This window comes from Marmota marmota, unplaced genomic scaffold, assembly GCF_001458135.2.
Source record: "Marmota marmota marmota unplaced genomic scaffold, marMar, whole genome shotgun sequence".
In the NCBI taxonomy this organism is placed as follows: Eukaryota; Metazoa; Chordata; class Mammalia; order Rodentia; family Sciuridae; genus Marmota; species Marmota marmota.
The window spans coordinates 5,940,346-5,957,169 of NW_025999962.1; the positions used below are offsets into that span (position 1 = coordinate 5,940,346).

The 16,824-nt window shown below is 42.8% G+C and overlaps 1 protein-coding gene across 8 annotated transcripts in view; it reads right to left on the reverse strand.

Annotated features, from left to right (window-relative positions):
* The window catches only part of Mei1 (meiotic double-stranded break formation protein 1), a 77,094-nt gene that overhangs the window by 24,885 nt on the left and 35,385 nt on the right, over positions 1 to 16,824 (reverse strand). For all 8 annotated transcript variants that reach the window (XM_048803071.1, XM_048803070.1, XM_048803069.1 and 5 more), the window contains 8 exons: positions 15,791 to 15,905; positions 14,693 to 14,775; positions 13,779 to 13,920; positions 12,361 to 12,472; positions 8,039 to 8,099; positions 7,214 to 7,311; positions 3,804 to 3,972; positions 2,450 to 2,597 (listed from right to left, as the gene is read on the reverse strand). In XM_048803071.1, coding sequence (XP_048659028.1) covers positions 2,450 to 2,597; positions 3,804 to 3,972; positions 7,214 to 7,311; positions 8,039 to 8,099; positions 12,361 to 12,472; positions 13,779 to 13,920; positions 14,693 to 14,775; positions 15,791 to 15,905 — 928 coding nt within the window. The remainder of the gene's footprint in view (positions 1 to 2,449; positions 2,598 to 3,803; positions 3,973 to 7,213; positions 7,312 to 8,038; positions 8,100 to 12,360; positions 12,473 to 13,778; positions 13,921 to 14,692; positions 14,776 to 15,790; positions 15,906 to 16,824) is intronic.

The following is a 16,824-nucleotide window of genomic DNA, read 5'->3' on the forward strand; positions in this document are numbered from 1 at the left end:
TTAAGTTTCTTGATTTTGATCACTATAATGTGTTTAAAAAAAGAAAGTGTTCGTTCTTAGGAAATACATATTGAAGTATTTAATGGATAAAAGAGCATATCTAAAAATCATCTGAAAATTATTTTCAAATGGTTCAGAAAAAAAAAGAAGGTGGGGATGAGATTGGAGAAAAATAAAGAAAAATAAAATGAGGCAATATTGTGAAAACTGGTGAATCTGAGTAATGAACATTCTTTGAACTACTCTTGCAACATTTTTTTTTTTCAGTACTAGGTATGATCCCAAGTGCTTACCACTTAGTCACTTCCCCAGCCCTTTTTATTTTATTTTGAGACAAGATTTTGCTAAATTGTCCAGGAAGGTCTTAAACTTGTGATCCTCCTGTCTCAGCTTCTTTTTTTAAATATTTTTTTTAGTTGTACTTGGACATGAAACCTTTATTTTTATTTATTCTTATGTGGTGCTGAGGATCAAACCCAGTGTCTTGCACATGCTAGGCAAGCGCTCTACCACTGAGCTACAACCCCAGACCCCTGCCTCAGCTTCTTGAGTTACAGGGATTACAGGTGTTACCACCATTTGCAACTTGTGTGAAATTTTATCAAAACAAAATTAAGGAGCTGAGGCTGTAGCTCAGCGGCAGAGCACTTGTCTATTATGCGTGAGGCACTAGGTTCGATCCTCAGCACCACATAAAAATAAACAAATAAAATAAAGGCATTCTGCCCATCTACAAAATACAAAAAAAAAAAATTAAATCAATTTTAGCTGGGAGCAGTGGCACATGCCTATAATCCCAGCTACCTGGGAGGCTGAGGATTACAAATTGGAGTCCTGCCTGAACAACTTAGAAAGATCCTGTCTCACAATAAAAAAATAAAATAAAAAGGGCTGGGGATTAGCTTAGTGGTAGAGCAACCTTAGGTTCAACCCTAGTATCTCTCTCTCTGTCTCTATCTCTCTCTCTCTTTTTCTGTTTTATGTGCATATGCACACACAAGTCATCAAGGGTGGGTACCTCCTTGAGAATGTTCCCACTGGCCAAAGATAGGACAAATTATATCTCAAAAGGATAGTAACTACATCTGATTAAAATGCATCAAATATTTTAAATTCTCAAGTGTACAGTGATTCTAAAACAGTTTTTAGTATCACTTTTTTAAATTTTTAAAAAATATTTATTTTTTGGTTGTAGTTGGACACAAGACCTTTATTTTTTTTTTTTTTACTTTTATGTGGTGCTGAGGATCGAACCCAGGACCTCACATGTGCTAGGCAAGTGAGGTTTACCACTGAGCCACAATCCCAGCCCCTTAATATCACTTTTTAGTACCACTTTTTAAAATTATTTTTGGAAGATATTAAGCAACTAACTCAGTTCTTTTAAACTGGCAATTAAAGGGAAAGTATATGAACCAGGAGCGTCGCTCAGTGGTAGAGTATGTGCTTAACTTGAGTGAAACCCTGGTTTGGTCCCAGCACCAGAAAAAAATTAAAAATTTTTTTAAACACAGAAGAATCAAGCATTAAATCTATGCTTCCTATATAATCTACCCCTCAGAATATCTAAATAGTTGATGAAATGAAAAACTTTTTTGTTCAAGTATTCCAATTAAAAAATGAAGAAAGAACGACAGAATATTTTCATTATCATTTGGCAATCCCTAGAAGCAACTGGTCCAAACAATGATCACCAGTGGCTACTAGCATCACATAGAGAGGCAGCAGAATATTGTATGCCTAAGTGTGCTGCTTTTGAAAGCCATGCTCTTCACTCCAACTTAGTGCTTCCATTCAATTAAACCAGGTCTGCTTAGACTACATTTCCCCCAACAAATGTAATCAGAGGCAAAATTAACAGTCAATGAAGGAAGCATATTCTTAGGCTGAGACTGACTGAAAGGCTCATGGTCAAGGAATAGAAATAATCTTCTATGAAACAAGTGATAAGATTCAGTGAGGAAATAGATACAGTCACCATTAAAATGATCCAGAATCTGCTTGATTAATAATGATCAACAATCCATTTTGTTTAATTAACTATTTCCAGAAGGAGGTACAATACCTGGCAGGTCTCTCCTTTTGCACAAACCAGAGGTGGTACAAAGGAAAGAGACTTGGATATCAAGTCAGTCAAGTCTGAGGTGGAGTCCTGGCTCCCCCATGACTTAACTGTGTGCTCTAGAGAAAATTACATTCACTTTCCTCTCTATTTTCTTATCTATAAAATGGAAACAATCATCTCCACCTCCCAAGACTGTGAAAGAATTAGCTAACTTACATAGGCTCTGTAAGCGTCATGACCCTCTTCCCCTCCACTCTCCTAACATCCCACTCTCCCTCTATGCCACCCCTGGTCTAAACATGTATCATCGTGGTCTCCCAAGGAACCTTTGGGTAAAGAGGAGGAGGAGGAGGAGAAGGAGAACCCAGGCATTCTGATCCATACCTCATCTAGTGCACTGTCCTTGTCCTGGCAGATTGCAATCAGATAAATGGAGGCTCTGAAGACCACTGGAGGTGGGTGCTCACCCTGGTCCTGCAGAGACAGGAGGAAGCCTTGCAGAGCCACAAATAATTCTGCCTCTGAAACAAACCTGTTGACCAAGGAGAGTCTGAGTGAGAAAGGCAGAGACCCTGACCAGTGGGTCTCCTGTCCTCCCTGACTGCATCCTGCCTCAGCCCATTATCCTGCCCTAGCATGCCCACAGCTGAACAAAACTGCACAAACAGTATGCTACATGCACTTTCAAAGCACTGTCACACACATACATCACATATAGTCCTATGCCTTGGCAAGGCTGTGTTAGGGGCCATAGATTCCTTATTCACACTTGGAAGGTTATGTGCCTTCCTGTTATAGAGAAGGTTCTACTTCTGGGGTTCAGGAGGCCCCCCTTTGGTAGGCTGCCAACTTCTCTCTTCTTATATTTATCATTAAATAGTGGTGTGTTCAATGGGCTGCTTTCTGTAGTGGGTGGGGAGGGGTGTAGGCTTATGCATACAAGGCAGATGGTGAGGGGAGAAGGAGGGTGACATTTTGTTTTGTTTTGAGAAAGGATCTTGCTATATTGCAGGTTTCATACTCTTGGAATCAAGTGATCTCCTGTCTCAGTCTCCCAAGTGCTGGGACTACAAGCATATGCTTCAGTACCTGGCTTTGACAAGGGTTTTACTTTGGAGGAACAGAAATGTCTTGAAATGACATGGGGTAGTGATTGTACAACACTGTGAGTATGCTATATGCCACTGATTGTTCCCCTTGAAATGGTTAATTTTATATTGTATAAATTTCACTTGGATAAATTATCTTCTTAAAAGATTAATACTTGTCACTGGATTTTAAAAATTTGATAAATTGAATAGTAATTCTTTTTTTAATTGTAGATGGATACAATACCTATATTTTATTTATTTATTTTTATGTGGTGCTGAGGATTAGGACTAGGGCCTCCCACATGTTAGGCAAGCACTCTACCACTGAGCTACAACAGCAGGTCCAAATAGTAATTCAGTAAACCTTTGCAATTTTTTTCTGTACATAAATAACACCCTCAAGGACACCAAAGAACATACATGAACATTCTAAGCCTCTCTCTCTCAGCACCGTGTCTACTGACCGGTCTTAACCCCTTTCTAAGATATAAGCCTCTCAGGAATACAACCAATTTCTCACTATCCCTGTGTTTCAGTGCCCAGCCCCAAGCTTAAAGAGGACACCTTTGCAAATATTTATTGAACTGAACTGGGCTGCAGACAAGAGTCCCAGGACCCACTACCAGCCACCAGCCCTGAGCACTGACCTGTCCTCATGGATGTAGGCCAGATAGAAGAGGAGCAGGATGCAGTACTGTCTCTGGCGAGCAGTTCCCTCCACATACTGGCGATCAGATAGGAAGGCAACACTCTCAGGGCTCCTGCTGCTTATCTGGGGCAACCCATGCTGCAGGAGCTCAGACACTGCAGAGAGTTCTGCAAGGGAACAGGCAAGGGAAGGCCACACAGAGAACATAGGAGAACGGGTAATGGGAACATGAGAAATATTACATGCAGAATACTACAGAGGACAGCAAGCATGCATGTGGTACAGAAGATATTACAGGTTTCTCTTCTTTTATACAGTTTTAAGCCTGCAGAAGAGACTAAAGTTAACATGTGGAAGGTCATGGATACATCTCAAAAATACTACATGGGTTCATTCATTCATTTGACATACATTCACTAAGCAGCTATTACAGACAAAACTGTGAGACCTAGACCCTATCTCCAGGAGCTGGTAAAAAGAGACAGTTAATTGCAGGACAAGTGGTCAGTGCCGTATGTCAGTGTGGAGGAGGCAGAGCTTCAGACCACCTAGTGTGAGCAAGGTAAGCTCAAAGAGGAGGGAACTATGGACGATGAACAGAAAACTGGCAAAGAAGAGAGAAGAGAATCCAAGAGAGAGAAGGCAAGGTGTTTGGAGGCTTGGACACATGAGAGGACACATTTTGTTTCCCCTGCAGTGTGAATGGACAGTAAATGAGGAAATGAGGGTGTCAGGAGCTATGGAATTATGCAATACAATTTGGGGGAGCAGGATACCAGGGATTGAACACCTGGGCACTTAATCACTGAGCCAAATACCCAACCCTTTCTATTTTTTATTTGAGACAGGGTCTCACTGAGTTACTTAGGGCCTCACTAAATTGTGGAGACTGGCCTTGAACTTGCAATTCTCCTGCCTTAGCCACCCAAACCACTAGGATTATAGGCATGCGTCAACACACCAGGTTTATATGATATAATTCACAGCTAGACTGTGAAAGACCTTGAATGTTGCTTAAAGAATTCATATTTTATGTCAGATAGTGATACATGCTTGTAATCTCCGCTATATGGGAAGCTGAGACAATCTTCTTGCCTGGGTAGATGGAATTGCAGGCATACACCATAGTGCCCAGCACAGATTTCTGGATTTCTTATAAACTCTGCTACATGAAACAAAGGACATTTTAATAGAAAAGAGCCTCAGAACTTAAAAATTTGAATTAAGTCAACTTTATGAAAAATTCATTCTATCATCCTTATTTTTCACATTTTACCTGCTTCACAGACTGATGTGTGGGGATTGCAGTGGAAGACTAGGAGAGTTAAGATACTAGAGCTTGGTGTTCAGATAGATCCTTTGAGCATCAAATGGAGATGGGTTGGAAGATGAGAGCCTGGAAGCAGGAACCCACGTTGGAGGTAAACTCAAAGAATTCCTCCTGCCAAGGTAGCAGACCCATGCATGGCCAAATCCTGGGCAAGTGGAGGGTGAGAACAAGAAACGTTTCACAGCAATTTGGTAGCAGAGCCAGATCAGGCCTCCTAATTCCAAGTTCAGTGCTTTTGTTCACCAAAGCAAACCATGATCAATATGCTAATAATGAGGGCTGGGGTTGTGGTTCAGTGGTAGAGTGCTCACCTAGCATGCATGAGGCACTGGGTTCAATCCTTAGCACCACATAAATGTAAAGATATTGTGTCCACCTAAAACTAAAAAATAAATTTAAAAATATGCTAATAATGAAATGCACGTGCATCCACCTGCTCTTTCTCCTGATACACATAAGAAAGAAGTAGTCTGCATGCATTGTAAGGCCTGCTGCTCTTCCTGGCACTCTGGAATCTGAGGAGATGTGTGTGCAGAGGGCAGATGTGAGGGGCTCCTCCTGTTTTGAGAAGCCAGGGAGCTGTCAGCAGCTGTGGGGTTGGCTGTGGCAAGCACATGAGATCTTTGTAATGTGCTGCCAACATGTCTCAGGCTACCATAGCAGAGGCAAGGTGCTTTTCTCTCTGCAGGTCAGACCACCCCTGAACAGACAGCCTGTTAGACACTGCCATGAGGAGTGGCAGGTATAGTGTGGAAGGCAGGAGCCAAGCATATTGGAAGTAACAGAAATGCTCACCTGGGCTCCTGCCTCTCTCACCACAGTATCTGAGAAAGACAGAATAGAAAGGGAGATTTGAAGGGTATTTAATGACCCAGAGTCTGCATAAATGTAGAAAGAGGAAATATGGCTGGGCACAGAGGCCATAACCCCAACTACTTGGGAGGCGGAGGCAGGAGTATCACAAGTTTGAGGCCAGCAACTCAGCAAGACCCTGTCTATTTTACTTTAAATAAAAGGGCTGGGAATACGGTTGGAGGATACATAGCTGGGATAGGGTTGGGGTAGAGCACTTTCCTAGCACATGTGAGTCCCTGGGTTCCATTCACAGGATTGCCAAAAAAGAAAAGATAAAGAAGAAAAAAGGTGGAAAAAAAAAGGATAGCATCAAGTCTAACCCACAAAGAAGATATACAATTTGAGTGAATGAATAAAACAATGATTAAATTATTTTATGTTATATCAAGTGAGAAGTCTGGGATAGAGGAATTCCACAGGCAGAGTAAATATATTGTAATCATAACTGTATCCACAGTTGTACCTAGGCCTCTCCAGGCATGTGGCAGAAGCTCAGTGAATATTCAAAACTCCAGACCTCAGGCCTGCACCAGTTGTTACTGTGCCTGGATTCTGCATGGCTCTCCTGGACTTCACTCAGACCCCTGCTCAATGTCACCTCTTCACAGAGACTTACTATCTAATGTGTGCTTCTTTCCCTACTCCATCACCCTCTACCCCTTTGCCCACTTATGTTTTTTTCATAGCACCTTATTATGCATCCCTGATGTTGTATCTGTTTGTGTACTGCCTGCCTCCCTCACTCCAGGGGAGCAGAACTTCCTCTCCCTGGTTCTTTTATCAGAACTTGGAGTAGAATCTGGCACACAATAGATGCTCAAGAAATATTTCATGAATGAATGAACACAGAAATAGAACAGGCTGTACATGCTATAGGAAAGGCTGGATTCTGGGGGTGAACAAGCGGAGAACAAGGGGACAGGTGTGGAGATGCTGCAGAGATGGCTGGGAGGGAGAAATGGGACTTGATGATCTTTAGGGTCCTTTTCAATCTTTAGAACCTAAGGTTCCAGGGTCTTTGATTCCATTTCTTTCTGATTCATTATTTTACCCCCCTATGAATCAGCCTATAATTCCATTATTCCATAATTCCATGGTTCCTCTGGGCAGCTCTAAGCCAGGAGATCTTATTACTGTACTGACACACTATGCAGCCAAACAGCAAGACATCCAGACTGCCAGACTGCCACAGACCTCTTGTGGGTTCAACCCCAGCATCTCACCTTCTTGGGAAAGTGATCTGGTCTTCTCTGGAGCTGATAGGAGATTGAGACACATGCAGTAAAGGAAACTGGAACACACCTGGTTCAGGGCTGAGTGGCTTGGAGAAGAAAAAAGGACAAGAGATGGCATGTCTTATTTGGCTACTATTTCCTTGAGCCAGGAAATGACTGGGAATACTAGAAAAAGAGGAAACTGTTGAAGCTAAGAATAGGTAACCAAGGAATACTGCAAACTTGCAAACTTTTTACTTTGAATGCAGATGGATCTCTCCTGAATGTTGGGTGATCTATTCAGAGATATGGAAGGGGAGCTAATCAGGGCGCATAGTCACGTTGCAGGCTAGGCAATAACAAGTTAGTGTTCCCAGTAAATGCATGAAAGGGAAGGTTCTACAGAAGGCTTCTCTAGAAACCTAATAAGATAGATCTCAAGGCAATGGCCTTTCCTTTAAACAAGGGAGTTTTCCCTCTGGAATTGCTGGGCTGGTAGCAACTGGAACTTGATGGATATTGTTGTCCTTGCCCTCTGAAGGCCTCAGTTTCCCCCATTTAAATGACAGGTTAGACAAATGGTCTCTCAGAACTCTTCCAGTTTTGACATACAGGTGCCCATCCGCTAGTACCTGGTAAGGAAAGAGAGCCTTACCAGACAAGATGAAATACAACCTGCAGAAGTACCTACAACTCATACACCCATTGCTGAGCAATGCTGACACTCTCAATGCCACCAGGGTCCCATGACTAAAACACCAGCTAGAAACTTCTACTCATCCAGTCAAGGACTATGGCCCCCTGCCATTAAATTTTGTGTGGGACTATACATACCTTGAACCATTGCAGAACCTGGCTTTGAGCTCCAGGGTCAGTCGTATGAAGGATGAGGCAGCTTAGAAGCGGGAAGAAAGCAGAGAGCTGTTTAAACCAGGCTCATTACATAGATTCCTAAGTCTGGGTGGTGTCAAAGAGCACTGGTTCAGAGTCACAGAGACCAGGTTCAAAATATGCTCTGCCACTTTCTAGTAAGATGACTCTGGAAAAGTTATTTAACTTCTCTGAGACTCCATTTGACATCTATACCTCACAGGTTGTGTAAAGCTAAGATAAACGAACAAGTATAAAAAATGCTTGGCTCAGAGTAAGTGTTGAATAAAGGTTTGTTCCCTTCCTTTCTGAATTATCTTCCACCACAATCTGGAAAGGCCTTAGGAATTACACATCTGCTCCTCTATCTTTTCTCCCAGTTTGTAGGAAACATCCAGTTTCAGATTCGGGAAGAACAGGAGTCATTGCTTTTCCTTTATCTCTGAATTGCCTGTGAGAAGGGGACTGATCATCAGACTAGAGGTCTGACAGCAGCTTCTGCCTCAGCTGGTAACTCTGGCCCAGGCCCCTCCACTGCCTGGCTCTTCCCAGTCTACCTACTAAGGCTATCTGTCAATACTGACCTCTGTCTTCCTTTTCTTTACTGTCTTCCCTGATCCCTACCCCTGTAAACATAGAAGTCTCGACAAGAAGACATCAGAAGCTCCCACTTAATCAGCTTCAGGGTTGAGCTCATCTGTATTTTAAACTGAGGTTAAAGCACCTGGGCAGGGGATCAACCCCTTAGGGTTTTACAGCAACTTTCTAGATGAAAGCTTAACCTATGACTCCCCCAGGGAGCAGGTGTCCAGTTTGCCTTCTGGAAGGGCTCTTCTTGGGCCAGTCTCTTGAGGATCCACAGTTTGTTCACCCCCCTACTTTAGGTCTCTGTCCCTTGTCTTGTCCCTTTTCACTCTTGCTGGGTGGGCATCTGATCCTGTTCTACCTGGCCTTGTGCTGTATAGATTTCCCTGTAGCTCTCATAGCTTTTCACTACATACCCTGCTCCCTACCACTGTCCCCCAGAGGTCCACACTTTAGCAACCTGTCCAGTATCCCAAGACGAGATCCTACTGAATCTTGGAAGTGTGGAGACAGAAACAATGTTAGAAGGAAAGAAAAGTATTATATGTCAGCTGTCACAATGACTGAGGGGTACAATTGTTCAGGAAATCTGTGTACATTAAATCACCTTTTTTTTCTGGTACTGGGGATTGAACCTGGGGTTCTTTACCACTGAGCTACATCCCCAGACCTTCCTACTTCAGCCTCCCAAGTAGCTGGGATTATAGGTGTGCACCACTGTGAGTTAAATCTTTTAGTTATTATTATACCAAGTTCTAGCTGAAGATGTTGGAGGCAAGAAAATTAATTTGTTCCATGTCAATAAGCAAGAATTCCGGGCTGGGGTTGTAGCTCAGTGGTAGAGTGCTTGCCTAGCAGGTATGAGGCACTAGGTTCCATCCTCAGCACCACATAAAAATAAATAAATAAAATAATGATATTGTGTCCATCTAAAAAAATATATTTTAAAAAAGCAAGAATTCCAGCTCAAAAGCTAACACAGTCTTCCTACTGCTCTTCCTATCAACAGTTAATCAGAGTGTTTCCAATCTTGAGAAGTAGAAAAAATCTTTCCTAACTCCATGTTCCCCTCCATCACACCCCCACCGCCCATCAAACTTATTAAAACAGCTGTCCACCTTGTCTCTGCTGCCTCACTTAGCACTCATTCTTCAACCCACTGCAGTCTGGCTTCCACCTTAACCCCTCTAAGAAACTGTTCCAACTAAGGAGGCTGAGAGATTCCATGATGCCAAATCCAAAGGATGTTTTTCAAACCTTATCTTACTTGACCTCTGGAAAGCATCTGACACTCAGGACTATTCCTTGATCCACAAAACCCTCTTCACTTGGTTTCCCTAATGTCATCTTTTTTTTTTTTTTTTTTTTTCCCTGGCTTCCTTCCTACCTCTGCAATTGCTCCATCCCAGTTTTGGAATCTCCTCCTCATCCTGATCACCAGATGCTGCTCTTGATTTTATCTTGACCCCTCTTGTCTCAGTGTGCACATTCAGCCCTGAGGAATCTTACGTGCTCCCCACTACAGGGCCATCCCCACTGGAATAGAGTTCTATCTTGTTCACTGCTACATCCTCAGCCCTAGGACAGTGTCTTGCATGTAGTTGGCACCCAATAAATATTTGCTGAATGAATGAAAGCCTGGATTCTAAAAACATCTATAAAACCAGATCACTTCCCTGCCTTTAATACACAGTTGCCCACATCTCCACAGGAACATCTCACAGGTATCTCACACATGCCCTGAACCAAACTGAGCGTGGGCTCTCCTGCATCCCCAAATCAGATGCTCATCCAGGTGTAGTGGCACACACCTGTAATTCCAGCAATTTGGAAGGCTGAGGCAGGAGGATTCAAGGCCAGCCTCAGCAATTTAGCAAGGCCCTAAGAAACTTAGTGAGACCCTGTCTCAAAAAAAAAAAAAAAAAAAGAGCTTGGGATGTAGCTCAGTGGCAAAGACTCCCTGGGTTCAATCCCCAGTACCAAATAAATAAATAAATCCGATCCTCCTCCAGTGAGCCAGCTCTCAATAAAACACTACCATCTGCATGGGTGAGGCCTAGGGTTCAATCTCTAGCACCAGAAAAGAAACAACAAACAAAAAGCCACTCTCTCCAGGTAGATGACACCTGGCTGTTCCCTCTCCCTGTGCCTGACATCCAACTACTCCAATTACTCCAACTACTCCATCCCCCAACACTACCTCAGTTCCTGCCGCCAACCTGTTAATGCAAGAGGCTGAGCCCTGCCTCCCACTTCACAACTTGCAGTCCACTGCCATGCGCACAGTGCTGCTAGGAGAGGATCCTTCTAAAACAAAAATCTAAGCATGTCCTTTCCCTTCTTTAAGACTCAACAAAGAATCAAGTCTAAATTCCTCACATGGCCAAGGAGGCCCTGTGTGAGTAAGCCCAGGCTACCTCTCTCTGGTAGACCTGTCACATTTTCCACAGCATGCTTTGTGACAAAATAGAAAAGAAGATATGAAATGGTGATGTTAAGAGACAGGTATAGGGAAGACATTAAGGAAGCAGATTTTAGAGACATATTCCCTGAGTTTGAAACCTGGCATGCCACTTACAGTATGACCTTGGGCAAGTAACTAACCTCTCTGAGATTCTATTTGTTCATCAGAATGGGGATAATGCACAATTCCTAGAGTTCTTCTGAAGACTAAATGAATCAATTAAGTGTAAAGCACTTAAAATAGTGTGTCATATACAGTAAGAACTTAAATGCTGATTATTACTATCTATTAGTTATTAATGACTAGTTCTTAATTATTACTACTGTTTTCTTCCCTCCTTCTGTGTTTGGTCATCCCCCTTTCCATTCTCACCATTGCTAACACTTTTTGTTGTTGTTGTTGTTGTTACTGGGGATTAAACCCAGGGAAGGTCAACCACTGAGCTACATCCCAAACCCTTTTTATTGTATTTTGAAACAGGGTCTCAGGGACTTATCATTAAGTTGCCCAGACCGGTCTTAAATTTGCAATCCTCCTGCCTCAGCCTCCCAAGTAGCTGGGATTACAGACCTGTGCCACTATGCCAAGCTCACTGCTACCACTTTCTAGAAAGCATAAAGGAGACTGTGATTCTTGAGCTTATTCTGCAAACTGAGGAATTTCCAGGTAAAAACTGGTGAAACAGGAAAGGGAGGTCTATACTTGAGAAAGAAATATGACTAGTAAGAGAAGGAAACAAAAGGACACAAGAAAGGCTAGAGAAGGCTGAAGGAATCAAAAGCCACTTGGCTCAATTTTAGGAAGGACTATCAGTGGTTGACTCAATAGAAGCTTTTGCAGAGTGCTACTGTTCCCCTCAAAGGCATTTGGAAGTATGTAGGGATCTCTTATAGTTGTCACAATAGGGGTGCTCTGGCATTTAGTGATTAGGAGTCAGACAAATGCTGTGTGAGGTCCCAGGGATATGGAGTCTGACAGGAAGGGGGAAGGGCGGGTATGGTGGACACTAAGCCTCCTAGACTTCAGCAGAGAGAAGGGTCAATAAATTGGAGAGCTGCCTTTCATGGCTTTTGATTGCTGCGTGCTATTTGCTCTCAATCAACACTGGACAGAGAAGGAATACATAGATACTGACAAATACGTAAATGTCCATCGCATAGCGTATGCTCTGACTACTCTGAGCAGCTATCTATACTGCCTCCCTCCCTCCCAACTTCCCCATGGGCCTGCTGCCTACCAAGCTTCTTGGAGAACTTTTTCTTCATGTGGGGAACGATGATAAAGAGGCTGTGCAGAATCGAGAGGAAAACTTCCATCAAGGCTGGGTGGGTAGCCTGCTCCAGGTGCCTCTGAAAGGACCAGAAGGGAGAATAAAGCCTACCAGTCCTGAGCCTCTGAAGAAGGAAAAGCATCTGCAAAAATGGATATCAAATCTAGCAACAGTAGCCTAATCCCTTTCATCTGAAGGACACAAGAAAAACTAGAAGTCCTGGATCTGCCACTTTAAAGGTGGTGCCAGATACTTCACCTTAAGGGGGCTTCTCTCTGTTCACAAAAGAGTAAGATGAAACTAACAAAAGACCTACCTCCCAGAAATGAACATAACATGTAAAAAGCGCTCTCTAAACCACAGAGAGGCATTCGTGTTTTTATTACTATAATAAAAAATAATAGCAATAATATTATAGTTTACAAACTACCTTCACACTATCATTCATGTGATCCTTGAACAGAGTCATGAGGCAGCCTGACATGCAGCTCTGGATTAAGAGCAAAGAAACTTGGGTTCTAGTGCAAGCTCTAGACAGAGCTGCCCCTGTGTCCCTGGGTCAGTCACCTCCTCCCCTCTCTGGGCATCAGTTCCCTATGTGTGAACAGCTCAGGCTTCAGAGGCATTGTTCTTATACACATTATTCCTTTAGTTTTAAAACCAAATTTTAAAAATATTATTATAAAAGTAATATGTGCTCTTTAAAGAAAATGTATAAAATACAGAAAAGTAGGAAGCAGGAATAACATAATAATACTATGATCAACTTCTAGGTCCAGCTCTATATTTCTCAAATCTAGGCAAAGGCAGAACAGATGAGGAAACTGACTTGAATTGCCCTGTCTTGTTGTTAATGCACTACTATTATCTGTCAGGAACACAGCAGGGGGGCGGTTACTGCTCAAAGTTTTCTTTTTCTTTTTTTTTTTAAATATTTATTTTTTAGTTATAGTTGGACACAATACCTTTATTTCACTTATTTATTTTATTTTTACGTGGTGCTGAGGATCGAACCCAGGGCCTTGTGCATGTGAGGCAAGTGCTCTACCGCTGAGCCACAACCCCAGCCCTCAAAGTTTTCTTCAAGAAAAAGAAGCTCTCTCCCACAGAGTCAGGGGTACCTCTTTGCTGCCACCTACCGTTCCCAGTAGGTGTCTAACAGTGCCTGCCTTTTTCTGACAGGGATTTCACAGGCTCACCAGATGCCCAAGCCTCCAACAGGAGAGGACTCCAGGTGACCTCAATCAATAGCTCTGACTCTTACTCTTCCTATCATCTCAATCTCAAGTCAGCTCCAAATGAAGCTCTGCAAGACCAGGTCTGGCTTGCCCTCACATTCTTCTGTTCCCCAAGCTTTGTGCTGCCTGTGGCTCAGGGGAACCCACCATCACCATGGGGATACACAGGGAGTCGCAGGCACTGAGAAGAAATTCTGAGAAGTCCTCCAAGGTGTCTTCCTTCTCGGCACTGGGAGCTGTGAAGGGATTCTCTTGGGCAATAGGCTCACCCTGGAATTCCACAGCCAACCTAGGAAATCAATATATGAGCATGTCCACTACCATAAGGGTTAGAAGTACCTTCCTGACAGACGGCTGGACTCAGGATCCAGGGAAACTACCCCAACACCAGATCTAGGGAAAATTTAAGAGCTCTCGTTGAGGACTATGTTCTTGACTACCCCTCCAGCTTCCATCTGTCCATCACACATGACTCTTCTACCCCACTATGCATACCTCCCTGAGCATCCCATGCTATGCATATCTTTTTGCCTTTTCCTGTGTTACTCTCTGTGTTCCTGGAATACCTTCCCTGCATTTTTGCCAACCTAACAAATTCCACTTATATACCAAAGCTGCCTCTTCCCCCTGAAACTGTGATCCCCTTGCAGGCAGGAGTCATTCTGATAAATGCTTCTACCCTCTCTAGCTGGCATCAGGCCTGGCACAGCAGATACAAGCAACATCTATTGATGTAAACTGGAATCAATGAATAGCTACAGCGCTAGGCCAGTTGCGGGAGAAAGAAAGGTGAATGAGACACAATCTCATGGCATAGTAACAAAGGCTTCACCAGGAAGGAAATCTTGAAACATTCTAAGAAACTTCCTATCCCACCTATCTGTCCTCAGACCTCCTCAACACACCCCAACCCCAGCCCCAGCCCCAGCCAGTCTTCTCAGCATGCAGCAGAGAATCAAAAATCAAGTGCTTCTAGAACTTCATCCTTTGTCTGAACCCCTCCCACCTCTCCCCACCCCCTACCCCTGTACTATTGCCTCAGACCACAGAGGGCTCCTCACCTGCAGGCATTTCTAAATCCCTCCAGAGTGCTCAGGAGGAACTTTCCCCTTCGAAGAATGGCCTTCTCTGAGTCTCTATTGCCCTGAGGTGAGAAGAGAGGAACCTATGTGTCAGGTACCTACTGTGGCCTAGTGTATGCTTGCATGGCCACAGACCTCCTCTATTTATACTGCATTCACATACATACATTCACAAAGTTAGGTCTATGTCTGCCATTCACATACACCTAACTTTCCATGGGATCTTGGTCTTATCCTCACAAATCTACTCTGTTAGAGGAGCTCTTTGAAAACAGGGTTCAAAACACAGGATAACAAAACAAAGAACAACAAAAAAAACCAACAGCCAGGTGCAGTAGCACATGCCTATAATCCCAGCTACTCGGGAAGCTAAGGCTAAAAGATCCCAAATTCAAGGCTAGCCTGGGCCACTGAGTGAAACCCTCTCTCAAAATAAAAAGTGCTGGGAACATAGCCAGTAGCAAAGCACCCCTGGGTCCAATTCCCAGTATCAAAAGAAAAAAAAAAAAGCCAACAATTATAACACAATGAACATTGGTCAGATTATAAAATTCTAATGAATCTACCCTTAAATAATTTTCTGAGCATGTTTCCATACATGCTTGGAAGATATAAAGCAACAAAATAGGTTTGGATACAAACACCCTGGGATTTACTAAGCAGATTCAGGTACTTGTTAAATTTTGGACCCTTGTGGCTTCAGGAGTTTGATTTATAAAAATGGAGATATTAGGGGCTGGGATTGTGGCTCAACAGCAGCGTACCTGCCTGGCATGTGTGAGACACTGGGTTCAATTCTCAGCACCACATATAAACAAATAAATAAAGATCTATCAACATCTAAAATAAATAAATAAATAAAGTTTTGTTTTGTTTTGTTTTTTTTAAATGGAGATAGTAACACTTAAGTCTCATAGTACTGCAGTTAGGGAAAAAAATAACATCTCATTGTAGGTGTATGCACATGAGAAAAAAACTATAAAATAGCATACCAAGATAAGGCAATGTACTAATTATCTTTCTAAGAACACATTAGAGCAGAAGCTTGAGAAGAAGCAGGCTGCAGTTTGCACTGACCAAGGACCTCCTGTTCAGTGGGGTCTGGGAAAACTCCGAGCATCGGCTCAGCATGGCTTCCAGCAAGGCCCGCAGGGCCCGGTACTGCACAGGTGGAGCACTCTGATGGTCCTTCCTGCATCCAGAGAGACAAAAGCAGGCTCAGGAGGCGGTAAGAAACTCCCAAGATCACTTCAGGCTCTTCAGCAAAAGAAGACAGTGTAAGTGGCTCAGAACATGGGGTTTTATCTGATAAAAATCCTTGCTCTAATCCTTCTGTAACTGCATGACAAAGGTGAACAGTACTGTACTCATAGAAAGATTCTGAGGATCAAATTAGCTAACATAAGTCACACACTTAGCCCAGTGTCAATGCATAGCAAGTTCTTACCAATACCAGTCATGGTTATTATTATTGTTATTAAGGACACAGTGTTTTCTCACCTCAAAGGGCCTCCTAGTAAAAGCAGCATTCTCTAGAACTCTCTAGAATGTGCATCAATGGATGCAATGGCCACTGCTGTCAAGTAGATGATAAGCACTCCTGGGAAATCAAACCAACCTTATTCTGTATTATTTTAATAGCAAAAGCCAGGATCAATAAGTAAAGTTATCAGGACCCAGATTTTATTTCAGTATTTCTAGAGTTGAAACTCTGTAGAGGTAGAGGGTCTAAAGTGAATTCCCCATTCTATGAGATATAAGCAAAGGCTGGAGAACTACTTTTGGAAATTCCATCATCATGAGTATGGGGTAAATATGAATAAGTAACACTTAGGGTCTATTTGAACCCTCCTGTTCTATAGACTCAAAGGAGGCAAGAGTCATTGACTAGTCTAATTATAAGTGCAAAGAGGCCACTGACCTTAAACAGAACTACATGCATTGCAAATTGATGCTAAATAAAGAAGTTACTCAATCCCCAGTACTGCAAAAAAATAAAAAGATGTTATCTGGGCACAGTGGTGCATGCCTATAATCCCAGATATTCAGGAAACTGAGGCATGAGAATCTCAAGTTGGAGGCCACCCTTAGCAAGTTGGCAAGACTGTCTC